Source organism: Theropithecus gelada, chromosome 6, assembly GCF_003255815.1.
Source record: "Theropithecus gelada isolate Dixy chromosome 6, Tgel_1.0, whole genome shotgun sequence".
Classification (NCBI taxonomy): domain Eukaryota; kingdom Metazoa; phylum Chordata; class Mammalia; order Primates; family Cercopithecidae; genus Theropithecus; species Theropithecus gelada.
This window is the reverse complement of record NC_037673.1, coordinates 112864707-112892346: the sequence shown is the minus strand read 5'-3', so window position 1 is coordinate 112892346 and position 27640 is coordinate 112864707. Positions and strand designations below refer to the sequence as shown.

The 27640-nt window shown below is 39.7% G+C and overlaps 1 protein-coding gene across 3 annotated transcripts in view; it reads left to right on the top strand.

Moving 5' to 3' along the window:
• SEMA6A (semaphorin 6A) overlaps nt 1-27640 on the top strand; it is a 133215-nt gene that overhangs the window by 63612 nt on the left and 41963 nt on the right. For 2 of the 3 annotated variants that reach the window (XM_025387784.1, XM_025387782.1), the window contains exons 2-10: nt 6551-6688; nt 9205-9322; nt 14168-14228; nt 15240-15302; nt 16030-16131; nt 19787-19877; nt 23591-23710; nt 24402-24490; nt 25632-25849. In XM_025387784.1, coding sequence (XP_025243569.1) covers nt 6589-6688; nt 9205-9322; nt 14168-14228; nt 15240-15302; nt 16030-16131; nt 19787-19877; nt 23591-23710; nt 24402-24490; nt 25632-25849 — 962 coding nt within the window. In that variant the 5' untranslated portion in view covers nt 6551-6588. Of the gene's footprint in view, nt 1-5388; nt 5396-6550; nt 6689-9204; nt 9323-14167; nt 14229-15239; nt 15303-16029; nt 16132-19786; nt 19878-23590; nt 23711-24401; nt 24491-25631; nt 25850-27640 lie in introns of all 3 variants that reach the window. The other variant, XM_025387785.1, reaches the window with a different exon arrangement.

The window sequence follows — 27640 nt, the reverse complement described above, 5'->3', positions numbered from 1 at the left end:
ACATAAACTTTGGCATTCTACGGACCTGGCTTTGCGTTTTGTCTTTACCCTTTGACTACTGTGCTGTAAATACAGTTGGTCCTTTCTATCCATGGGTTCCACAGCAGTGGATTCAACCAACCACTGATAGAAAATATATATATATTTTAAAATTGCATCTGTAGTGGACATCTACAGACTTCTTTTTCTTGTCGCTTTTCCCTAAGCAATACAGTGAAACAACGATTTACATAGCATTTACATTGTATTATGTATTATAAATAATCTAGAGATGATTTAAAGTATACAGGAGGATGTGCATAGGTTACATGCAAAAAACTATACCATTTTATTCAAGGGACTTGAGTATCCCCAGATTTTGGAATCTTTGGGGAGGTCCTGGGACTAATCCCCCACAGATACTGAAAGATAACTGTATTTACTATGTGCTGCCTAGACACGTTGCTTCACCTCCCTGAATCGCAGTTTACTCTTGTGTTTACAACAGAGATAATAAGGCCTTTCTCTCTGGGTTGCTGTGATGTTTCAATAAAGTAATAGGCATGTGTACCTTGCACACAGAAGATACTCAGTAAACCCCCACTTTCACCCAGTCCTTTCTTTATTTTCCACATCATTGTGTTTCTTTGCATTACTGTGAATGCCATGATTTACATTTTTTAAAAACCACACAATGTTTGTGTGACTCCCAAGACAGACTCTCCAGCCTCTCTAAGTGCCCATCTCCAGAGATAAGAAGCTCAGTGACTTGAAGTGGGTTGGGGGAAAGAAGGAGGGAGGGAGAGAAGGGGACTTCTCCTCCCACTGAAGCACTAGAACACTTGAAGCTAATCTAGGACCTCTCCGAGAATTTTGTAAGGAAGTCCAAGAAAAGCTATTAAAAAGTAATTTTTAGTATCTTAGCTGAAGAATAAATAAACATTTATTGAGGACTATGGAGAGTCTCCAAGACACTGTATTACCCATATAAAGAAGGGGAAACTGAGGCTCAAGAAGCTTAAGCATCTTGCCAGAGGTCCCAGCTAGTAAGGGGGAAAAGGGGTTTCAAAACCCAGGTTTCACCCTCTGCTCTCTTCTGCTCTCCTATGTTATTGCAATAGTTTGATTTCATGTAGGAGCTTTTAAATCAATTTCAATTTAGACTTTTGGAGGCAGTCACACTGTACAGACAAAGATGATGAGGTCCAAAAACTTGAGTTAATAAAAGTGAAAATTTTAGATTTAGTGTAAAACTCAACTGAAGTCTAAATAAGACTAAATGGTAACAACAGTGTTCTCTGTGGTCAGATTAGAACTGCTTATCTACCTGAACTGTGTCCTGAAGTTGAGACTAGGCAGTATAGCAGGCTGGGATTTCTTTGTTCTTGCTTGATGAACTTTTCACCACTTTTCATGATGTGCCTATTGCAGTCCAGTGAGAGCTACATCGAAGAGAGTTTGTTCTACCCCTCATGCTTGCCACAAACGGTACCACACATTGACATGCTGATTATCCCGAGAGTTTCCAAACCACATGCTGCTTAGGAGCAACCAGGAAAGAGTGTAGAGGGAAAAATGAGCCCCATTCCCCTGTTTGTTTTGGAAAGGTCACTTGCCCCGCTGCAGAGAACTTTTTCTGCCTGACCTCCTTGGTGATCTGAGAGTGGCTGACACAACAAGAGCCCAGCTACATTTCCAGTGCCCTTTAGGACAAAGAGGAAAGGTGTGTGGAGGTCCAGCACCTCACCTTGCCTCAGCCTGGGCCACCTTATTCCCCCTGCTGCCCCTACCTCATCTCTCCAGGTGATGTTCCTGGCCTTGGAATGTGTTACAACGTGACCCAGAGGCAGGCCACTCCCTGTACCATCCTTCCTAATCGCGCTGTCTCTCTCTCTCTTACACACACACACACACACACACACACACACCCCGAGAGACACCCTTCTTCACTGAGGCAGAATCACTTAGAACAGTGCAATCACAGAGCCAGAGGAATCTTATAGACCATTACATTTCATATCCTTGCCTTTTACAGGTGAGGAAACTAGGAGCTAGGGAGGCTAACTTGCCCAGGGTCAATGCTATTAATGTGCCCTTCCTTCTGTTAATGACAGCAGGAATTGTTGGTTATCTTTAGCACTTCATATATTAGAAAATGAGCTTTTTAAAAGAATTACTGAAACATGGTAGTAAGTGACTTTCCTCATGGAAAAATAGTGCCACTATTATCATTTCCTCTTTATTTCAAGCCCACACTTGGAGTTGTTAAGAGCATTTTGTATTTACAAGTTTCCAGAGATATTATTTTTCACATCACTATCCCTTATTATTAAAATGTTCCCTGTGTGCCAACATTCTGGAAGATGCTGCCACGTGTACCAAATCGGACACAAATTGTATTCGCACAGTCAAGGCCTCCATGCAGTTTGATGCACCAAGCATTTATGCATCGTTTGCTGCAGCTGGACATGTAGACAGTTTGTGGGGCAGCCCAACCAGGTCTCTAAAACAAGCAATGTTCATTAATTTGTGTGTATAGACAGTGGGTTCCACATGGTCCACTTGCTAAGGCTGCTCAGCCACTTGCAGATGATGGTCAAGAGAAACAGAATACCTCATGCAGCAGCGTTGATGTCCTGTACCTGGGTAGCATAAAGGTTCCCTCTGAGCCTTCAAGAGCAGGCAGATGAGGTTAATGGGTAAGAAAGGCCTCCTAAGAGAGTGGGAAGGGGTGGGAATGTTTCCAACTGCAGAGAGTCCTATTTGGGACAGCCAATGCTCAACTCCAGAGTTTTGTCAGGTGGACTTGGACTAGCAAAGCCCGACCTCTGATTTTTTTAAAGAAGTCAGAAATCTGGAGTTGTTTATTAAATCTCCTCTATTTTTCCCTCAGTGTTGCTAATTTAGGTTTTTTCTTCTCTGTGAGTCAGTTTCTGCCAGGTACTACAAGTTTGTGAGCCCCCATAGAATTTTCCAGCGCAGAATTTGGAGGATAGTTGGGCAGAGGATTAGAACTAGTGTCAGGGGTTAGCCTGAGTCGTACTCTGGCTGGGTCCGCTTGTCATGGCTTCCCAGTCCTCGTGGCTTATTAAACTGACTCATTAGAAGTAAGATGTGGCAATTGATGGACTCATTCTCTGACTTTGTAATCATTTCCAGCTCCACTGCCATCCCTTTGGCTTCACGCTTGGCTGACACAATGACCCGCTGTACATCAAGGGTGTGGGAGGTAGGGGTGTGCATAAATGGAAGCTCTAGTAATTGAAAAGAATTTATTATTTAAAAAAAATTATCAGCATGAATGCATTCACAGGGTTTTCAGACAGTCCTTCTTTTGGTCTCCTTTGTTTCGTCTTCAATCTGGAATACCTGAAAGCTAGTTTCCTGGCCAATTAGCATTCTGCATGGTTCATTTGGCTCATGGCAACCAATAATCACAACACCATTTGTACATCACAGTTCTGTGATCCAATTTGGGCTTAAGAACTGTAGGGAAAAATTATTGTGAAAAAAATTTTTGTTTGGGTGTAGATAGTCAATACAAATTAATTTCAGATGAACCTAAATAGACCTGATAAATTCACTAAGCAGATGCTATTAAAATGAAGAATGTTCTTAAGGTTTTCTGTGAATCTGGGGGTTTGGGGCAAATTAGGATTATAACTTTGTAGTAGTGGTATGTTTTACAAAGGCCATTTCACTTCAGGCTAAGAAGAGTGAAAGGCTGAGACAAGTAGATGGAAAATTGAGATATAATAGGCTTACTTATGAAGTAAATGCTTTTATTTAGAATCCTTATATTGACAGTCCTCCTTTATCTAATTTTCTGAATAGCTGCTTAAGTCTAAGTTATATTTAGCCTATATAAGCACAGTCACAGACAGGGAAATCGACAAATGTTTGCAGATACCTATAAATATGCTGCATGTGGGTAGCACTTTTCAGAGTTTTGAAAGTGACTTAAACAGCCTCTTAAATTGCAGCAACACAGCTCACTCGAGGTTTATAAACTCAGTGTTAAGTTCTTGTTTTTGTTCTCCTGGGCTGGTGTAAGTCTGTATTGCGTGATCTTAGGAAACAGACCTAAGCCTGTATTCTTTGGATGAGAAATGACAATGTGATGGAATTGGGATCCCTCCGCACAGTAATCATTTCAACAAGAAAATTTATTGTCTACATATTTACAAGGGTTAGGGCCCAAAATGGAGTAGAAAGGGAATAATACATCAAAACTTCAACTGAAGAAAATTTTCAAGTGTTCACGTGGACTGACCGAGATGAACCAATACTTCCAGAGCACTTTCACCCGTATGATGTACATGTTAACTACCTGATGATATAATGATAGAAAGACATATAAAACAGCTATTTTTCCTGGCAGAGAGCCCTGCTGTAAACCTGAAGATATTTAAATGACATATCTCAGCCATGATGCTGGCTGCAGGGATACCCAGAATAGCCATTGACTTGCATAATAGATTTCTTCTGCATGCATTGCTCTTCCTGCCAGCTTCTGGGGTTGACAATTTCACATTTGACACATGCAATCTTAAGATGGAAAAAATTAAAATTGGGGGATATAATAAAGTAGCAGGACATTGTCTCGTTAGCTTGTAGGACATTTGTACCAAGATGAATGCAGTTGTTGAAGGATGGAGACTCATTTGTCATGTCAAGAAAAATTAAGCCTTCAAAGCATACATACATCTCTAAACATTTCTAAAGGAATGAGAATCAGACTTCTGAGTTTCCTCTTTTCTTCCATTATATGCTACAAATTCTCTGAGGCAATATGCTTCTGTATAATACTATTCTTGAGCTCCTGGTAAAAGTTGCCAGTTCTCCCTGCCCCCGCCCCCTCCCGCCAGATGCTTTCTCTCCTAAAATCTAACAGCTGACTGATGTCTTGTTTATGTTTTACTTACTTTTGTGATTTACTTCTCCCCTTTAATACTGTACCGAACAGGAGCCATGAGAAGCAAATTGGGGCACTTCAGAGCTTCTTTCCTTTGAGTTCAGATTCTCTAAGATAGGAAGAACTGGCAAATAAATGAATGAATAGACTCTTGCTTTTCACCTGTCTAATAAATACATGTTTATGTCTCTTCGTAATGGTTCACCCTTATGAACAAGTAATCATTTAAAGTTTAATTTTAATCTACACATCAGAGATGGAGATATGGAAGTGTTTAGGCTTTTCTCTCAATCTCTCTCCCTCTTTGATTTTCAAGATAAAGCAAATTAATTAATGTGCACTTTTCAATTGAAGAAATGCTTAAGACCCAGCTGTGTCTGTGAAATTATAAGTTACAGTGCAACACTTGGGACTGATTAATACTTTTTTGGCATGAAGAGAAGAGACATAGGTATGTAATCAAAATGGTGTTCCAAAAAGCGTTAAGTTAGCAGTTTGTTTGCCAAATTAACTTTCAAAGACATCTAGGTTACTAAGTTTGACATTTCTACACACAAATCTTAAATGATTGATGGATTACTGTAAAATAGCTTTGTTCAAAAAAGATAATCTTTGGCAGGCTACTTCAAAGAGTTTACTGCTCTGGAAAGATGAAAAGATATCCTCATTTTACATTAATTTTCATGATAGATCAATGCTTATTTGCAATATGCCTGAGAATTAAGTGACATTTACCGTATTATGAGTCTTTTTTTTTTTTTCACTGTATCCAGCAGTCCCACATGGGATTGTTTTTATTTCCAAGATTTAGGAGAATTTTTCTGCACATAAAGAGCTTCATCAAGAAAATACAGATGGGTAGAACAGTATATCTGACATTTTTATTCACTACTATTTCACTGCAAGGAAGTATTGAGACTAAAATATACAGAGATATGACTTTTTAAATCAACAATACCATTTCAGAATGCGGTTTCAGATTCTCCTTGTAGTAATCTTTAGAGTGTGAAAGGATCTACCTACTTCTCTTTAAATATAGATTGTGTGATTTTATTTATTTATGTCTAAGTCACTGTAGAATGACATACGTCAGGGGTGAATATCTCAATTAAGGGGTCAAGCAGGTAATGGAAATTAGTAAAGAGGACGAGTTATAGATGTGTGTATGTGTGTGCGTGTGCATGTCTGTACCTGTGTGTTGGAAGTGGAGGCGTGGTGCCTAAGGAAACTGTCATTTAGGGCAGTACAGCAGGTATTTTGATTTTTACAAAGAAATTGAAAAACCTAGATTAATATCAGAAATCTCCTATTTTTCGATATTGGCAATCACCTCAAATTTCTGAGTGATTTTGAATGCAGAGTTTCATGATTGTGCAATAGCCATCTATAAAAGCCTAAAGATGGCTCAGGTAAAGGAACCAAAGCTCTTTGTCCCATATTGGAGAAACTTTGCAAAAGGGCTCAGATGCATGGGGAAAGAGGTGGCAGTAGGTAACGGGTACAAGTTCCAAACACAAAAATCAGCGAATTCACCATGTAGAAGATGTAAAGCAGAAGCTTTTTTTTTCTCTTAAATTTATCTTTAAGGGTATTTCATTTTATGGCATTGAACAAAGCTGACTTGGAAAAAAAAATCTGTTCTTCACTTTTTGGCAGGGTGAAGTAGAGAAATAAAGTCTCCCCGCTGAACTACTATGAGGTCAGAAGCCTTGCTGCTATATTTCACACTGCTACACTTTGCTGGGGCTGGTTTCCCAGAAGATTCTGAGCCAATCAGTATTTCGCATGGCAACTGTAAGTACCCATGGTCTCACTCACTGTCTCCCTTTGAGAACATTTTAGCCTGAATCGGCCTAGCAAAAAATAAAAATGAAAAATGAAATAGAAAAGGTGACTTCATGGCAAAGGTGGATAATTCAAGTCTAGTCAAATGGATAGGATGACTTTTCTATAACTCCATCAGATGTTGTTGTGGGGACATGTGTGAGGATTTGAAACGTCCCTTGGAACCCTGATGAAGTCTCAGCTACTACATGGAGGCCATGGTGTTCATGTCTTAAAATCAGCTCTGTGGGAGAATATCACTATGATCTGGGTATTGGCAGTATTCTATTACTCACCTTTACATACACTTCATATATAGGGATTGTTGCAAAATATGAACAAAAAACAATGACCATTTTGGAGTACTTCAGAGAAAATTATTTTTTGGGGGGGCTTAGAAGTTACATGGTTAATAGACTTGGGTAAAGAGTAATTTTGAATTTATAGAGGACCCATTTTAACTGTTTATAACTTTCCTTTGGTCTCTGCTTCATTGTCAGGAGTAGATACTGACATGATTAAGAATTCAGTTGTCTCCTCAGAAGAGGAGAGTCCTGCCTATGTGTTGCATGGAACATTCAATTTACCACTTTTTTTCATGCCCTTCAAAAGACTTAAGTATTTTATTACAATAAAAATGTAAGAGAGCATTTTTTTCTAAATATCTCTTTTCATAGTAATCACCCCAAAACAAACACTGAGTGAGCCATAGAAAGGTGTCTAACATTAATAAGGAATACTAAAGAGATCCAAATATGCCCAGTGTTCAGCTGTTCTTTCTGGGTTGGAAGAAAATGAGGTAGCAAAACTGACACACAAAACAATTAGAGAGTCCAAAGTCAAAGGGCATTATTAAGAACAGATGTGTAGTTCAAGATCATCACTCCTGAAATGGCAGAGTCCACCTAACTCAAGGTTCTAAACTTAATAAACATTTATTTATTTCCATTTGAGGTAAGATTTCTGTCTTGAATGCCTGAGTATAGAAGGGACTCCAGGGCCAGGAGCGGTGGCTCATGCCTGTAATCCCAGCACTTTGGGAGGCCGAGGTGGGCGGATCATGAGGTCAGGAGATGGAGACCATCCTGGCTAACATGGTGAAACCCTGTCTCTACTAAAATACGAAAAAAAAAAAAAATTAGCTGGGCATGGTGGTGCGTGCCTGTAGTCCCAGCTACTCAGGAGGCTGAGGCAGCAGAATCGCTTGAACCCGGGAGGTGGAGATTATAGTGAGCCGAGATCACACCACTGCACTCCAGCCTGGTGACAGAGCGAGACTCCATCTCAAAAAAAAAAAAAAAGAAGGGACTCCAGCCCAAATGGATTGCTATCAACCACCCCACTGTGGTCACTCAAGTCCATGATCTTGGAGACATTTGAATTGTTTTAGCAATCTCCTTGATGAATGGGTACATGAAATTTCAAAGCAGTGGAAGGGAAAGCACAAGATTGTCTTATACCAAGCTCTCTTGTGAATAAAATATAGTAAGACTCCTGATAAGATACCCATTGTGAGTAATGGTCAGATACTACAAGGGTGTAAAGTGAGGGTCTGAGCATAAATCTGTGAATGGTTCTAGTCATTATTTACACCCCCACTCCTCTCCAGAAAACAAGTGCCTTTTAAATGTGGCTCATCTTTCTTTCCTCCTGAGTTTCTCTGGAGGCTCACCAGTGCTCTCAAGACTGTAAGTGTAAAGGCAGAGATGTTGAGATGTAGGTATTTTTAAAGGTCAGATCTGAATCCAAATTGCCCACTCTCAGCCAAAGAGAACTATAGGAAAAGAGAAATATGCTCATTGACTCACCAAGTCAGGGAAAATTTCAGATCACCTGACTGGCTACACTCAGTTTGACCCTGTCCTGTCAAAGCCCACATTTCTGTGAAATTGTTAGCCAATTGCTTAACTCAAGAGTGAACTTCCCACAGTTCCTAGAATGCCAACCAACCTCGCAGGGCTGCCTTCAATAGTGGATTATTCCAACTGGACGCCTGTGGAGACTGTATTTTTCTTCTGGCTCCTGGACAAGGGCTCTCGCCTCCAGACCACATTGCATTTGTGCTGATTGATGGGAAGGCTGCTTTGAAATAGTTTTGTCCCGAGACAAGATCTTTGGCAGACTGCCCCCTCAGGCTTAGCTCTACAGAAGATGAAAAGAAAACTGTGGAAGAAAAGAGCACCTTCATGCAAAGCGTTCACTAGCAAGTTGAGCCCTGAGAAAGAGAGACAAATCAAAAATTGTGACACTTAGAAATATAAATCCAGTCTTATTATCATCTAGAAATGAAACTAACTTGATGAACGTTAAAGAGCACTCTTCTATCATATTTTCTAAAATAACAGACTCATATGGAAATGGAAAATGGTGGCATGGTCTGACTTAAACACGGCTTTCTTTTGTAGCCTGTTTCCCTCTCCTCCCTACCCTGTCAATTCCTGGCTTGATTTGTTTCTTCTTTCTTGCCCCATCTCCTCTTTTCACAGATACAAAACAGTATCCGGTGTTTGTGGGCCACAAGCCAGGACGGAACACCACACAGAGGCACAGGCTGGACATCCAGATGATTATGATCATGAACGGAACCCTCTACATTGCTGCTAGGTATGGGGCCCTTTCCCCTTGTCTGCCTTCAGAGTGTCCAAAAGCCCAAGGTCCTAAATTTACCAGCTCTGCATTATTTTTGAGATCTTGAGGTTTCTAAATAGAGTGTTATTTAATTTAAAGGCTCTTGTAATTTGTCAAGCAATCATTATTTCAAAACTGTCTCTGTCTGTTTAACCCTATGTGGATTTCAATAGAAATAATAGCATATTTGGGCACTTACACTCAAATAATCCACTGTTTATCTTGAATATATATGCAAATATTTATTCAAGCACCCATTAGAATGCTCTGCTCCTCAATACTTTGTTTGTTTGAGATGGAGTTTTCGCTCTCGTTGCCCAGGCTGGAGTGCAATGGCACAATCTCAGCTCACCGAAACCTCCCTCTTGTGAGTTCAAGCAATTCTTTTGCCTCAGCCTCCCAAGTAGCTGGAATAACAGGCATGCACCATCACGCCCGGCTAATTTGGTATTTTTAGTAGAGACAGGGTTTCACTATGTTGGTCAGGCTGGTCTTGAACTGCTGACCTCAGGTGATTCACCCAGCTTGGCCTCCCGAAGTGCTGGGATTACAGGCATGAGCTACCTCATCTGGCCTAATACTTATTTGTTAAATTAAGTAGAATGTGTAAACATGTATTATATAGTGTAAATGTAGGTGTGTGCATTAAACCTATTTGTGTTTTTTGCAGTTATCGTATATATCATTCATAATCTATATCATCACTTTGAAAGAACGGCAATGACAATCAAAGAAAGCATAATATATATTTCAGAAGGTTTTTATTTGGTTTTAGTAAAAAAAATATTCATCCATTGGGAAAATGTTATTTAGACAGACTGATGTCTGAAGGCTGAATGGCATGGTAAGAATACGGCTCAAACAGGGATCACATAAATTTAGGCTTTTGTTATAATTCTGCCCTTAATTTAGCCGGACCACAGCTTCTGTGGCCATAAGTATCCTCTGCCAAATGAGATGTTGTATTTGATTACCTTAATGAAGTCCCTGAGGAGTCCAACAATATATGATCCTCCATTTTGGGAGTGTGTAGCTATTCAAAATAATTCCAAATGAACAGCAACGTGGAGCACTATCTTGTAGTGTTCCCTGTGGTCTTTCTTGGCTCTACACTGTTTAATCATTTCACACTAGGGAGAAGATTATGCTTTTTTTGAGACAGCATTTCACTCCCATTGTCCAGGCTGGAATGCAGTGGCGCGATCTCAGCTCACTGCAACTTCCTCCTCCTCACCAGTGTTAAAGCAATTCTCCTGCCTCAGCCTCCTGAGTAGCTGGGACTACAGGCACCCGCCACCACGCCCAGCTAATTTTTGTATTTTTAGTAGAGATGGGGATCCACCATGTTGGCCAGGCTAGTCTCGAACTCTTGACCTTCAAGTGGTCCACCCATCTCGACCTCTCAAAGTGCTGGAATTGCAGGTGTGAGCCACCATGCTCGGCCTAGAAATGGAGATCGTTTCTATCTGGCATAAGGAAAGAACAAGTAAATAACAGTGGTTGATTCTTCTAAAGCACTTAGATGTTCTGAGGTGACAAGCTGTGCAACATAAAGTTAAAAAACAAAAAACAAAAAACAAAACAGCTAGACTAAAACGTCCTGAAACTGCCCCCAACTTAGCTACAGGAAGCAATGTCCAAATACTTTTCTAAAGTTTGACTTTACAAATACTTATACAGTATATACAACTAGTATGTTGTGCACATAAATTAACAAACATAGCTGTAGATTATTTATGAATGTCAATTCATCCAATCCTGGAAACAACCCTATAAGAAGGAGCTATTATTATTCCCATGTCTTTTTGGAGGAATCCAAGGGACAGATAGGTGAAATGATGGGGCCAAAATGACAGAGGCAGGATTTGAACCAGGATGGTCTTGCTCTAGAGTCCATGCTGTCATTCCCTGTACTTTGCTGCATACTGAGGAATACAGCTGGCACTGTTTGTCCTGAGAATAACCCTTGTAATAACTGTAGCCCAAGAACATGGTCATTATGAGTAGTCATTATAAAGCATTTCCATAAGATGCTCAGTAGTCACCTCTCTGATAGAATACCAGCTCCTTCTTAAATGTCATTTTTATTTTCCTAAACGTAATAGGGTTGGAAAATGACATTAGTACTCAAGGGCTGATCAAAACAAATGATAAAACATTGTATCTGTGAGAAATAGGTTGACTTAAGAATCTCTTGTGAATTGTTCACTTTCCAATTGAGTCTCCGGGGGAAAAAATGGTATAACAGACGGCCCTTGTACTCAATGATTTAGCAGCGCGTGGACCACAGGTCCCAGGGCTACACGAGTGTTAGGAGCAAGGTCCTATGCAGACTTAAAAGTGACCATTATTCTAGCTCATTAAAACCAAGACAGTTTTATTCTAACTCCTCACCCCAAGGAAGGTAAGGGAAGGAAGAAATAGAAGGATAAAAAGAAGAAACACACTAATATTTTTGAAACTATCAAATAAACTCATCTTTCATTAGAGGTCAAGTTTATATCACTGTAGCATTGACATGTTGGTTTTCACACCATATGCAGCCAGTTCCTCTCAACACACACCCTTAGAAAAATTTTTGAAGGAGTTCCATGCCCACCATATTTAGGGCCTCTTCTCTCCTTTTAATTTTACACTTTATTTTTACACTTCCAACTTTAATTCACTTTAATTTTACACTTCCCAACATTGTTCTGAAAGATCCAAGTTTCTAGGCAGCAAGTAACATGATTTAAAGCTAAATCCCTCCCCCCCGCCCCCCGTCGCCCAGGTTCAAGCCATGGCAACACAATTCAGTGGTGCTTGCTGGAGGGGGAAGAGGAAGTCCTAGGATTAAGTCAGTTTATGTTCAAATAACTTAATTCAGGAAGAACAGCGTATGAGACCTGGGATGCACACTAAGATGGTTGGGAATGACCCCTGATCCTGGTCTGTGGTTTACCATAAAGCACCATTTTTGTTTGCTAGGGCCATGTGAGCTCTTGGATATTGAAAAAGATTGTCATTGTCCAAAAGAAGATTTCATTCACAGAATTCTATGTTTAAAAGGCTTCCCAGTTCTTCTAGACAATTGGTGTCAGCAATCGCAAGCCAAGTCCCCTCCAGAACCCAGGGGACTGAGTGAGTGTTGGTGGCAAGAACCCCTTTCAATTCTGCTTTATTATTATCCACTTTGTAAATTCCTCTTCTTTTTTAATCTCTAAACTGCTAATTAACATAAACAGACCATGCCAAAAGGGGGCAATCTGAGAGCTTTCTGAGGAGCTGCCAATGCATATTAATCAGTTGTTCATTTACAATTCATATGTTCAGCTCCGACTTCAGTTTTGAGGGGAGGCAGGCAAGGAAAAGCCTCAAGTCATCTCAAACCTGGTACCAAAGTAATAGGCAATTCCATTCCAATAATGAGTCTGACCACAGCACCACCAATAAAGTCAAACAAGTAATAAACAAATGCAATAAAACTGCCTTGAAATTAAAGAGCATGGCGATTCTGGCAGCCTACTGAAGTTTGAAGAAACTTCCCTATTCAGCAATTTACAAAACAGGCCCCTAGTCCTCCACCCCTTACCATGCCCTTCCCCCCTCTCACCCCATGCACACTCACAGTAGCAGGCAAGGGAATTTTCTAAGCCAACTGCCCTTCCTGCTCCTTTTATCTTCACGTGAGATGGCCTGTTATTTTTCTGTGTTGTGTTTTTCTAAAACAAGAAGCAAACAGATTTTCCAAGAACTGAAAAAAAAAATAGATATATATATGTGAATCCTGAAAAAAAAATAGATATATATATGTGAATATATAAGAAAAGAAATAATTCCTTTCTTATCAGCTCCTGGCTCTTTCCTTTAACTAACGAGGTGGCTTAAAAGTCTGCATAGAAGACTTGAGGTCCTGGTTTAAAGCTGTGGGTAATTTTCCAGCCCCAGGACTTCCTGCATTTTAGAAAAAGTCAATGTTATTTCAAGGGAAAATGAGCTGTTTTGCTTTCCCTCACTAGCCCCCCATCTCCTCTGTTGAGTGTAGTTCTTTTCTTTCTTACGAATTCCAGACAAAAACGCCCTTGTACTCAGCTCACACAGAAGGGGATGTTTAAATATAGCCCCACACCTGAGCTGCTGATTCTTTCTCCCCTTCCAAGGCTAGATTGGCAGCAAATTGTAAAGACAACCCAATTCTCAGCAAAACAGGAAGGTGAACAGAAGCAAGAAATGTAAACTTTAGCTTAAGTACATTTTAGACTTTAATTGACCATCATTATGAGGAAAAGAGTGGCTTCTGGAAATAATTTTACCTTTATCGTCATCCATCCTGTTGACCAAATAATCATAGTTAAGATGGAAATATATTTTCAAAAGAAAGATGGAGATGGAGATCATTTTTTTGTTAGCCCTCTTGATGAACAAATGTGGCTTGTTGAATTCCAAGTATTTGGTACGTGTATTTGAAGATAATGAAAGGGCACACGAACCCATCTGTTTTCTAGATTTGGGGCCAATTTAACTTTCAGAGCCCTCCCTTCTGAGCTACATATATGCAGATGTTATAGATCTAGTGTCAGAGAGAAGAGTTAATACAGGAAAGTTTTCATAAAAGGTGTCGCTTGGAGCACAATGCCATGATTTTTCAGAAGGTGCTAAATGGGATCCGGAGACATCACTTGAAAGCTGCGCTCTTTTCTTCTTGCATGTGGATATCATGTTTTTTTAAGAACATGGATATGGGCTTATCTGCCCTGATAAGACATAACTCATTAAGCAGAAAATGAACTGTTTTGACTCTGTGTTTGATTTGACCTTGTATTAATTTTTCTTTGCCTATAGGGACCATATTTATACCGTCGATATAGACACATCACACACGGAAGAAATTTATTGTAGCAAAGTAAGTTGTTTTAAAACCATATTTGTAAAATGAAGGACCTTTGGATAGTTCTTGAACAGAATATGTATTCTACGTGCATTAAGATGATGTAGCTAATCATAATTTAGAGATGCCAACATGCATTTTGTGAAATCCTAATTGGGGAATAGGTTAGGATTTAATACATGTTCAGAAACAGTTATGTACTTCATATTTTATTCATCAAATGTATGTGTACATATACATTTTGAAGTTTTAGGTAATTTCTACATTTCTTTTATTAAAATATTGCCTCATTTGTCCAGGAAAATATCAGTTTCCAAAAGTAAAATTTTGTTCCACAAATGTGTTCTACAAAGGTTTCAATGTTAATTTCCATGTCTTGCAGTATTAAGTTTGATTTGACTGTTGTGGTTCAGGAACTTGATCGTTACCCGTTTCAGACAGACATAAAGTATAAGCTAAGCTTTCCTCATAACTCCACATGGGGACATTTTAGTTAATAAAACCTGTGCCATAGGAGTAGAAGATCCCTTCAGTCCATTAATCTATGGGAAGGACTATAACCTGAATTAAATCTTTGTCCACCCAGAGTGAATGTCCTCTTTATGTTTAAGAAAATGACTTCCATATTTTAAGAAAAAAGCCTTCTTTATAAAAATTGATTTTTATAAAACTGAAAGGAAAGGGCAAGGACACATATTTTATCAAAATGAGCATAATTTGGCAAATTAATTTGGATAGTTTATGTAGAATTTCCACACCGTTGTTTAATCTTCTTTCCTTTCTCCTTCATCTTTATCTCAAACAGAAGAAGATCATTTTGTGGTTTAATGAATAGATAGGAGTTCAAAATTGAACATTTTCATCTGGAATCTTTTGTTGTTATGGTGAATTAATCATGGAGAAAGGGTGCAGAAAGCTTTCAATAAATATATGTTCAGGCTTTAGTCTCCCCAAGGGAACTCTTACTTCTAAAATCAAATGCAACAACCTCTGGGCTCTAATTGATTTCTTTCTTGGTCCCTGCAGAAACTGACATGGAAATCTAGACAGGCCGATGTAGACACTTGCAGAATGAAGGGAAAACATAAGGTAGGCAATTTTCATTTCTCCTGCAGCTGCCACTTTGGGTTAAGTTTTTGACTGTTATATCCAGCCATAGACCGTGATGTAGAATGGATTGTTCTTTTTCCCTTTTCCCTCAGTAATTGCTTTTTTCATCAACTTATTGAAGGCTTTAATTTGCAAAAATAGTTTGCTTTTAATGTGATGAAACATTACAACAGCTGCTAGGCCTGCATCATGAACTACTTAGGCGCACACAGGATTATGGACACAAAGCCGGCTGCACAGAGTCTTCTGAGTGCACTCCGATGCCCACCTCCGCAGTCCAAGGCCCACAGGGAGTCTGTGGAAGAGCTCATAAAAGGCTGCCGCAGACATGCGGGGTTTTCTGCCTTTGGTCATATGACAACATAAAAACACACTTCAGCCAGCAGCTTTGTACATCAGGGAACACTGGCGCATCTGGCATTAAAATTAATATGATGGGAGGTTGGCATTTCCAAGCTTGCCTTCCTTTTGTGACATAAAATAAACACACACTCTTCCATTCTATGCCTTGTTTTTCTTTACTGTTGAAAGAGTAATCGCTGATATCGGCATCATCTTGTGGTCGTTAACATCAGGAGGAACTTGAACTTTTAATGGGAGAAGTCCTCAGCCACCTGCATTTTAACCTTACTGACCATGGCATACAGTGAAGAATCAGTTTCTGTATTGAATGGACATGATACAAACAGTTTGAATTATTTTTCAGGACGAGTGCCACAACTTTATTAAAGTTCTTCTGAAGAAAAACGATGATGCATTGTTTGTCTGTGGAACTAATGCCTTCAACCCTTCCTGCAGAAACTATAAGGTAAATGCTATTTGTCGGTTAGAACCACACTGCCAGGAGGCATTTCATAATTTACTGTGATTGTACCTGCAGCAACCTAAGAGGGGTAATTCAACACCACCTGAGTTCCTCTCACTTGTTCAACTTAATGTATTGCTCCACATGAGTGATCCTGAGCAGGCCTCTAAGCTTCCTGTTTGTTGAGGATTGATAGACACATTTTTAAAGAGCCTGCCTAGCAAAGTTAGTTTCTGTAAGACCCTTTTCTCTATTGTTCAGAAGACTGACATACTTACCATGTATACCATGTGGATGTCCTTTCTCTATTTTTTCTCCCTCCCACCCCACTATCTAACCTCTGAGCACAAAAGCACACTTATGGTGAGTGATTTCTATTCTAAAAGGTATCTCAAAAGCATGCCATTTGAAACTATAGACCTTCCTGCAAGAACACAGGAATTTAATTCCATTGAGCACTCAGCTTTCTTGACCACAGCCTTATTTACCTTGGCTTTATGCAAGCAGGGGGAAAAAAGCCCTCTTAAAGAGTTAGTAAATCTAGCTGGTTTTGATGCAGCTATAATAGAGGTGCTGATGAAGGAGGAGGGACCTTGCCAGGTGTGGAAGCAGAGGTGGCAGCGATCTGAGGTCTTGGCTGCACCACTATTAGCTTTCCTTGTACATCTTTCTGCCAGCCTTTCTCAAAGGAAACACGTACTGTGTTTTCTACTGTGGCCCATCGCTGAGGTTATAAAGACAGACAGGAGGCCTCAACCCTTAGGGAAGCCAGGCAGGGAGAAGAAAACAATTTCATGGGATTGCTGCCATGGTGACATCATGCAATGGATTATGGAAGCACAACACAAAAGTTCCTGCCATGCATGAGGTGAGGAGTCTGGGAAAGCTTCATAAGATGACCCCCTGTCTTCAAACTTTCCTACCTGTTGTTCTCACACCTGGAACACAAATACCACCGCCCTTAAGAAACACAGGCTCTACAAGGGCAGGGATCACATCTGTGATTCTCCAGAACCTAACATAGTGCCTCCCAAACAGGTGTTTAATTAATTTTTGTGAAGCATTGAATGAGGTAATGCCTAATCTTTGTCTTAAAGGGTAAGGAGAAGTTAGCCAAATGAAGGAAGAGAAGCATTCCAGTTAGCAGGGAACAACATGAACAAAGGCATGGAGTAAGAAATGGCCTATTGAGCTTGAGAAACCTCATTTGGTTCTGAATTGTGTGACTGTGAAGTGACAAGTGTTAACAGAAAAAAGCTTGAGATGTAGATGGCTCCAGGGATGAAGGGAAGAGAATAGATTCAGGAAATACTGAAGTGACAAAAACCAGTAGGATTTAATAATTGATAAGCAATTATTATCAATCTCTCTTTATCCTGGATAAAGAGAGAGAGGTGAGTCAAGAACGACTGCTAGGCCATCTCTTGGTGAGTAGATGGATGGGGCTGCCGCCAATTCAGACAGGAAATAAAGGAAGAGCTGTGAGATTGGGGTTGGGGGTTGGGGGAGTGTGAAGGTAAAGGTTCCATTTTGCACATTATGAGAATGCCAAGCACTGTGAACAGCACTGCCTATGGGACATGAATAGAGCTATCTAACAAGAAGATGGATCAGTAAGCTTTGGTTTAGAGAGAGATGTGGGGAGAAATATAGATTTGGGTTCCATCATCATAAAGTGAAACCCTAGGAGTGGGAAGAATGAGAAAAGCAATGATGGGCTGGAATCCACACCAGCAAGCTCACCAGAACGACCCCCTGTCTTTTCTTGGCATGTACAGTGAAGGGAGGTTCTGTTTGACCCTCATACTCATCTTCCATCTTACACTTGGAAATGGGCACCAACAGGGCCAGGGTTAGGGTGGAGCAAGTGAGGCACGTGGCTCAGGCACAAAATAGAAGGGAGCACCAAAACATTCAGTAATTAAGATGTCAGATTTTTAATGCAATATTTTTTAAAAATCAAAATTAGTACATAAAGGTCTGTTATAAACAAAAGATCAAGTTTTTAAGTAGAAAGACAAGATCTTTACTTAAGAATTTTTATTAAAAAATTATATTATCAGTGTATAATAGAGGTAGCCAGTCTAGCCCAACATTTACTCTAGCTAGTGACAGCATGCAGATAAGGTTTCAAGTTTAATTTACCACTTAATATTCCATCCCTGTTTGTCATTATTTAGGACTCATTAAGATTAATGCTTCTAACAAATCCCAAGGAATTCCCTAGTTGGAAAGCTATCTTTTATGACAAATTATAGGTTTTCTTGGCACAGTGATATACAGGCCATGAATGGTCTGGCTTATTCTTCCTGTACATGTTCCATTTCCCACGATTCTACACCTATGGTAATGCCATCACCTCTTGCTTGTTCTAGCCACACCTGCTGAGACATGCTCCAGGAGGCCAGGCCTCTCAGAAGCCGCAGATGAGATGTTGCTCATGCTTAGTTCCCAACAATATGCCTAGCACTGTGAATGGTAGTAAGAACCCTTGGCATTGCTCAGAAAAGTGTATTTTTAGACTCAGGGCACAGCGTGACATTGCTGATGATATGGGACATAATGTATTTGGCTGCAGGGAGAATGACAGCTTCTCTCTTAAGTGCTTTTTATCAACAGATCAGGACAAAGGTTCAAAGTGAAAACAATGACCAGCCTTCCACTGAAAAACCCAAGTCTTATCATAGCACACAAGCATCAAGTTGATTAGAGTGACATGAAGCAAGAGAGTAACAAATTTTCAGTATCTGCCCCTCTACCATGCACTGATCTATATTAATTTTTATAACACAAGTAAGCTGAATGTGTTAGAAAGGTTATAGCCCCAAATTAGATTATCAAGATTATCTGGGGGAGAGCTTTGAAGGCTACATACTATAAATCTAAAACTGCACTCCCTGCCTTTTTCCTCCTGTTCTCTAAACCTTTTGAACTTCTGCAAAAATCAGGCTGGGTCTTTGTATAATTATCTGTACCCGATAGTGGTTTAACTTCCCAGGAGCTGCTGTGAAGTCTCGGATTTGATGACTGCTTCAAGGGTTAGTTTTTACTTCTTGGAAAGAGGAAATCACCATGACTTTCATCTCTGGACCTTTCCAACCTCACAAACCAATACATTTGTACTTCACTACTTCTTGCCTTTGACCAGCTATAGCTATAGCCACTTTTTTTTTTTAAGGATTAGTTACATTATAAAGAAAACCATATACCCCTTGTCTGTTGTTTCCTCATTGCTAGGATTAGAGCGTGCACAGCTTAGGATAAGGGCATTTCCGTTGCATCACTGTGTGCTAAGGCATCATTTTGAATACATGCCAGACCCACAGACCACAAAGTCTGTCAGAGTTCAACAGAAAGCTCATGGTTGGTATAAAATATTTGAAAAAGACTTTCATTAAAAAATGTGCTGGGTGGAAGAGTACACTGCTTGAAAGAATGTCTGATTTGACCATCTTTCCTCTAAAAATACGTTTTTAACACAGCTATTTTATGTGATTCTCAACTACAGTTTTAAAAAAATATATAGTGGCTTCAACAGGGTCCATCTCAAAGTGGTTACAGATTTAAAAAGGCCTGTCACATCCTGGACATTATTTCTGAGGGTTTACGGCAAAAGAAAAGGTTGTTGTTTATAATTATATCCGATTATTTCACTTAGATGGATACGTTGGAACCATTTGGGGATGAATTCAGCGGAATGGCCAGATGCCCGTATGATGCCAAACATGCCAACGTTGCACTGTTTGCAGGTAAGCGACCTGATTTCTCCTTGTCGCATTTGCTTTTGCGTGTTTCATCCTGTCACTGTGAATCTGCTGTAGAGGATTCATGGAGTCACAGTTGTGCTTTGATTCTCTGGTGAATACTCTAATTAAGAATGCCTTTCCGTTTGAAATTGGTATGAAAATTGTACTTTTGCTTCTCAAACGAAGTCTGTGCCACACTTACCCATGCGTTTGTGCCTTCAGGAAAGGATAACAGCATAGCACTGAACATGTGATGAATCAGTTAGGGAATGTTTGGGCTCAAATAATAGAAAATCTCACCTCAAACCACCAATGTAAAAAATAATAATAAAATTTAAATTTAAAACCCCCTACTGATGTGCATTTATTGTTCAAACTAGGATGGACTTTGGGGTTGGCTAGATTCAACAACTCAACAGCGTCATCCGGGAGGCAGCTGCTTTTTATTCCCATGCTCTGCATCAACCTCATGATGAGACTGGCGGTTCTCACAATCAGAGGATGGCTACCAGCCCCAATTAGTGCTACATGTCTTCTTGTCCACATATAGAAAAGAAAGGGAAAGAAACAAAAGGAAGCCTCCGGAAGCTCTCTCAGAGCAATGAGGCCATATACCCACAAGCTTCCAATAAACATCTTCTCAAATATCATTGACCTGATTAGGTTACATGCCCATCTCTGACGGAAAGACCATGGTGGCTGAGGGGAGGGTGCTAATTGCTTAGGCTGACCTCTACTCCCCAACACTACCCCTTCTTTCCACTGCAAAAGATATAAAGAAATCGCAAATAGACCATCATTTTCAGATTTAGTGGGATTTTTGTGTATGAGATTGTGTGCTTTAATTAGAAATTTATTTAGGAATTCATTACCAGCTGTGTATGTGGAGGTGGATGTAAGAGAAGTGTTGGTATAATAGTGATTGTTATAGCTTGTAATAAAGCAGTTAACTATAATTTCCATCACAACAGCTAAAAACTGGCACATACTAGCTGGATGAGGGACACTAGGGCTTTGATTATGAAACAAGATTGGTTCCTGGCTTCCTGAACCTCTCCCTCAGTGTCATCCATTTGTGGGCCTGAATCTGCAGTGACAGATTGTCAAGTTAAGAAGGGCAAGTTCCTCAGGTTCTCCCCCTAAATGAGAGCACAGTATTACTAAGAAGCAGTTCTGTCAAGACCACAAAGTCTTGTAGACCTATTTGTAAGGTATGAGCAAGGCAAGTGGAGAGCATACTTGGGCATATTCCCAAGTGCATGACTCCTGCTGGAGGCCCTCACTGACACTTGGAACCTGCATTAGTTGGGACCTCGGAGAATGTGGACTGCAGGGGAGAATTAAAATTTAACTGTGGGTCCAGGAGTGGTAGCTCATGCCTGTAATCCCAGCAGTGTAGGAGGCCAAGACGGGAAGATCGCTTGAGCCCAGGAGTTCAATACCAGATGGCAACATAGTGAGACACCATCTCTACAAAAAAGAAAAAAAAATTAGGTGGGCATGGAGATCAAGAGGTTGAAGTTGCAGTGAGCTGTGATTGCACCACTGCACTCCAACCTGGGTGACAGAAGGAGATCCTGTCTCAATAAAATAAAATAAAAACATAATTTAAATGTAAACTGAAAAGACGACTTATTGTAGCCTAAGGTAGAAAAGGTAGAATAGGCAGAGAACTTACTATGGCCACCAAGTTTTTAGGAGCTATACAGAGCAAGTCACATGAGTTAATACTATGACTGTCCCCACCCCTAGTGTTATATCTAAATAGATTTTCATTTAAGTGTTTGAAATCTCATAAAATCTCAGCCCTCATTAATAGGAGATCCTCATTGCAAATAAATGGTATCATATTACTAAGAGTGACAGAGGCTGGGCGCAGAGGCTCACACCTGTAATATCAGCACTTTGGGAGGCCAAGGTGTGCAGATCACCTGAGGTTGAGAGTTCAAGACCAGCCTGACCAACTAAAAATACTAAAAAGGCCAGCCTGTCTCTACTAAAAATACAAAATTAGCTGGGTGTGGTGGCACATGCCTGTAATCCCAGCTACTCAGGAGGCTGAGGCAGGAGAATCACTTGAACCCGGGAGGTGGAGGTTGCAGTGAGCTGAGACAGTGCCTGCCATTACACTCCAGTCTGAGCAACAAGAGTGAAACTCCATCTCAAAAAAAAAAAAAAAAAAAACACAGTGGCAGAAAAGTATTCTGTTCTACAAGTGAATGTTCTGGTGAGATACTCAGTGTTTAAAAGAATGCAAAACAAAAAGAGTTTTGGGGAGTAGTTAGAAGGAATAGCCATCACCATGACCTACATTCCCCTCTGCCTTCCCCCACTACCCAAGTATATCTGTATGGCTTGGGGCTATAGGAATATAGAATATGTATTCTGTAGTCATAAATATATAAAGAATGTCTTTATGACCTGGGGCTCAAAATTCGTAAGAAAAGTTAAGATTAGTAGATATTTTTGGACCAATTTAAAGGTTTGCTCTCTGCAGTTTAAATCTCCCAAAATAGTCAAAACTTATTGACATATAGCTGTTAATATTGCAGATATTAAGACATCTCTAAATTGAACCTGGACAAATTTTAATTATTTTAAGACCAAAGACAGACATCAAGATCTTTGTTTAAGTATATTTGGATATGAGTTTTTTTAAAACAAAGAAAACCATAAACCATTATGTTTACACTACATATAAAAGAGCTTGAACAGTACTATGTTGTATATAAGTCACTTTGACATACAGCTAATGAATATATGTAATCCACTAAAAGTGAATCACCGAAGTAGTTTTTTTATTTTGAATATAATTCTTGTTTCCATTTAATGAACATAGATTTTGCTATTCTAGAACACCCCTTTTGATTATTTGTTGGCAGAGTGTTTGCTAAGCCAGGAAGGAACCAAAAGGTCTAGAGACTAATCTTCAGTCTGCTTTATTCTCTTATGCCTCGGATCTACCCTCAATCATATCTCCCCCAAAGCATGAATTATTAAGGAAAGACTTGTCTGAACTCAGTATCACTCCTTCCCCTTTCTTCTTTGCTTTAGCATGTTGTATTTCAGAATGTTTTTAGTTTGTGACTTTGGAGATACCGAAGCAAATACCTGTTATTGAAACCAGATTGCCAGGATTTAGTGAACTGTCAAACCTGAGGTCAAGGGGAGCTGTGACTCCCAGGACGGTAGCAATTTAGTCAGCCCTTTTTTGCTTATGAACCCTCTCTCTTTAACTCCTCTCACCTGATCAGACTGAGGACTCCTTATGCATGTGCCCAGAATTTCTGGGGATACAATCAGCATCCATCTCTCCCTGGGCTCTCACCTAATCCAGTTTACCATGGCGTGGTGGCAGTAATAGTGTCCAAGGATCCTTGGCCTTGAGATTTCAGTCAAGATCCAGCTAATCAAGTGAAGCAAACATTTTTCATTTACCCTGTTCCCTGAGCTGCTGCTGGTACTGCTGCTTAAAAAAAAAAAAAAAAAAAAATTGCCGTGCAATTTAAAAATGAAAAATGTTTCATCTTTCATGATCCCAATTTAAAATGGTTAGGAATGTGGGCCAAGAGTTTTCTCAGTGACTCTTGGATTTTTCCCAGTTGTCCTATCTCATTTGCCTCATGTTGGAAAGCAATCTAAGGGATGTCTTTATTATTCCTCCACCCCCACTGACTTGCTCCCACCCTGTTCACCTCTTTTCTTTTCCTTCTAAGATGGAAAGCTATACTCAGCCACAGTGACTGACTTCCTTGCCATTGACGCAGTCATTTACCGGAGTCTTGGAGAAAGCCCTACCCTGCGGACCGTCAAGCACGATTCAAAATGGTTGAAAGGTGAACAAACAATTAAAAGAAGGAGGGTCAGAGGGGAGGGGAATACATATCTTGTGGGAGATCTAGAGTCTGGAGGGACCAGACTGTAGCTTCATTTTAGTAATGACTTCTGACAGACAGAAACATGTAAATTGCATCTTTGGCTTCAACTGATTTATTTACCTCCCTTTTTTCCTTCCCCTGAGTTTCTGGAGTATTAACAAAACTACCAATGCCACAACAATAGAATACATTACATTCATCTTTTCTTGCTTCAAGCTCTCATTTCCGAGTCCTGCATGAAAAGAACTGAACAATGCATTCATGGAAGGGGACAGGGGCTTGGAGGTGGTGGGGAAGAGGAGAAAAGCTATTCACAGCCCTGTATGAGTCAGGGTGACGAGGCAATGTATACAAAATCTTCTCTGTAATAGGGGCATTCCATTGTGGAAAATAAAATTACAGAGATATGCAAAATTCGATAATTCTTCATTGTTGATTGCAAAGCTTCTGAAAGATATAATATGTAAGTGTGAATGCCTTGTGAAATCACCAGTGCTTGCATGTGTGAAGTCATTAGAAATGGTTAGTGTTAACCAAATGTCTAATGGCCCTACACTTTTAATTAATAACATGTCTTTGGCTACACTTGATTGAAATTCTGTTAACTCTGCATGACATGTTCCCAATTAAAGTGCCTATTTGTCTACAGAACCATACTTTGTTCAAGCTGTGGATTACGGAGATTATATCTACTTCTTCTTCAGGGAAATAGCAGTGGAGTATAACACCATGGGAAAGGTAAGAGGGGATGCTTTCCCTGGCTCACGTTGTAATATTTTCAGAAACCTACACCTTTGGACAAATGTTGTTGTTATCAATGATCTTGAAATGAGAACCATAAATCTAGTAACAGTCTTGGAAGCCCTATCTGCTTTTTCAGAACAGTAACAAATCACAGGAAATTTCTTAAGTATTTCTATTGAAAATTTATGTTTGGTTAGTTTCATGCTGAGATTCAAGTATCTTTTTTTTCTTTTTGAGACGGAGTCTTGCTCAGTTGCCCAGGTAGGATTGCTATGGTACAATCTCGGCTCACTGCAACCTCTGCCTCCCGGGTTCAAGTGATTCTCCTGCCTCAGCCTCCTGAGTAGCTGGGATTACAGGCATGCGCCACCGTGCCCCACTAATTTTTTTTTGTTTTTAGTAGAGACAGGGTTTCACTGTGTTGGCAGGGTGGTCTTGAACCCCTGACCTCAAGTAATTCACCCGCTTCAGCCTCCCAAAATGCTGGGATTACAGGCATGAGCCTCCACACCTGGCCCAAGATTCAAGTGTCTTGAGATGTGATTTCCAGGTAGACTCAACAGTTTTTTGTTTTTTTTTTTTCATAATTGAGTGGCTCCACAGAGACCGTAACTATCCGGTATCTTTAATCAAATTGAGTCTTGATTTTTGTCTTTATTGCAAAAAGCAATACAACATTTAGGGGATATCCATTTTAAGTTCTTTTTACCAGAGACTAGATCAAGGTCCCTAAGTTGAAGGGTAACATAGAATGCCAGGGTGGCTTGCACAGATTCAGGGCCCAGAGGCAGCTAGTGAGGATGGCAGAGATGGTGCATACAAAGTGTGCTTTTGTTTGAGGAAATAAAAAGCTAAGCAGTCTGTATGGAAATGAGTTTATGTGGCTGGGAGCTGATTCCCTGAAGGATTTATGGCTCTGTATTAAATGCCACAGCCTTATCTTTTAAAACATGCTGCTCCAATGCTGTTTTCCTCTTTTTATCTTTTCTTTTCTTTTTTTTTCTACTGATTTTAGAAATAGTATTAAATTAAGCACCTTGTTATTTTGTTTCTGTTTTCAAGGAATGGAAATTCTACTAAGATCTCCTTGCAAAACGAATGCATTTCATTTTCCCTATGTGTTTTCCCTCTGCAGGTAGTTTTCCCAAGAGTAGCTCAGGTTTGTAAGAATGATATGGGAGGATCTCAAAGAGTCCTGGAGAAGCAGTGGACATCGTTCCTGAAAGCGCGCCTGAACTGCTCAGTTCCCGGAGACTCTCATTTTTATTTCAACATTCTCCAGGCAGTTACAGATGTGATTCGTATCAATGGGCGTGATGTTGTCCTGGCAACCTTTTCTACACCTTATAACAGGTAATCATGCCCTAGCTGTGTTGACCTCATCAATTCTTCCTGGCTTCCTTCTCCCAGGGGGTTCTCTTCTAATAAACAATATTTGCAACTGACTGAAAATTGTGTGTAGCTAAAAAGCACTTAACACTTAGTTTTCATCAACAAATTAATAGTAGTTTATAAGCACTATTAAGTTAGGTTTTAGGGGAAGTAATTAGATAAATTATAACAATATCTTCTATTTATATAAGCCTGTTACATAAACACTTTTTATGTGTTATTTGTAAATCTTTCTAGTAATCCTAGAAACTAGATAATATTGTCCTCTTTTTCCACTTAAAGAAACTCAGCTCAACATATTATACTACCTGGTCCAAGTAGTCAGTAGATGGAAGAGGCAGCTTTGGAACTCAAGAATGTTCCTCCTGTCTCTTCTAGGTCATCTAATAATTTGCAGTATTTGACTTTTAATATTCTCATGACTGGATCAGTACCTTTTGAAGTTAAAACACTAGAAATGTATTCAAATGCTACAGGGTAAAATCTAGGATTCAAGTGAGTTATAAAGGACTTTGGTTATTATCCTGTCCAACAAAGTCACCCTCGGGCAAGCTCACTCAGTAAGTTGGGTCACAACCCAGACCCCAACCACAGCACTGGAATCTGACTCTGGAGGGTCCTAGTGATAACGTATAAACCATCAAACATTGTACCTACAAATTATGAGTGTCAGCCTAGTCACTCCTATTTTTGTATTTAGTTAAAACTAAGACTCTGGGCAACTAAATGATGCACTAATAATTGTTCCTAGAGCAGTGAAAATGTGTACAGAACAGAAGGAAGATAAGCATTAGTGTTTTTCCTTAGTACTCATCTCTCTGTTAAGCCAATGAGATTTCAGAATCCTAGTACTATTGTGTGAAAATGATCCTAACTGTGTGCATGGTCGTGAAATCTAAATTCATGCGCTGTGTTCTCATTTCTGTGCAGAATTTTGGGTGTTCTGTATTGAGTATCTTCCTCTAGTAATACACTGTTTCACTTTGAATTAAACTTTTTACAAAGACTTTTAAGAACATGATGAGTGCCTAAATGACAGGCACACAAATGATAAAACTAAAGGATAGCACCTAGAAAGAAATGCTTAAGAACTGAGTAGAGCCCGGAACAGACCAAACTTCATGAAGGATGAAATCATGTTCTTCAATTATACAGCGGATGAGAGTCAAGCTCCCCACTGAAAATAATACGACAATATGAACCCATATTGCACCAAGAAGTATTCAGTTAGATTTAAGTAAGCTTTATACATCTGTAGGGATTTTCAGACTTGCGGATAACAATGATATTTAAAAATTCAGGCTTCTATTGCTCATACATCAGAACCTGTCTCTCTAGGATTTGGTAAACGTATACTGTCTTGGCACATGGAAATGCAGGGACTAGTGGAATCTAAGAGCAGTTCTAGTTTTCTAGTTTCTGTTTTCTTTTGCCTTGTTTTTTAAGGGTGTGGGTTGCTTTGTGATTACAATATAGTAGTAAGCCCTTAAATATTATAGATAACACCATTTATAGTATTTTCTTAAAAGACCCCTAAGAAGTATCCACTTAGTGCATGCTTATGCAGTCTTGGAAATCATATTTGTTTGATAATCTAACATTCACGTAAAAATATGCATACCCATTGTCATGTATAGGTTATAGTCCCTCTGTTTTCACTTTCTCTGGTTTCATCCCTCTCTACTTCATGCTTTACACATGCACACTTGGTCATATCAAATTGTTTCAAATCCATTATTTGCCCTGAGGATA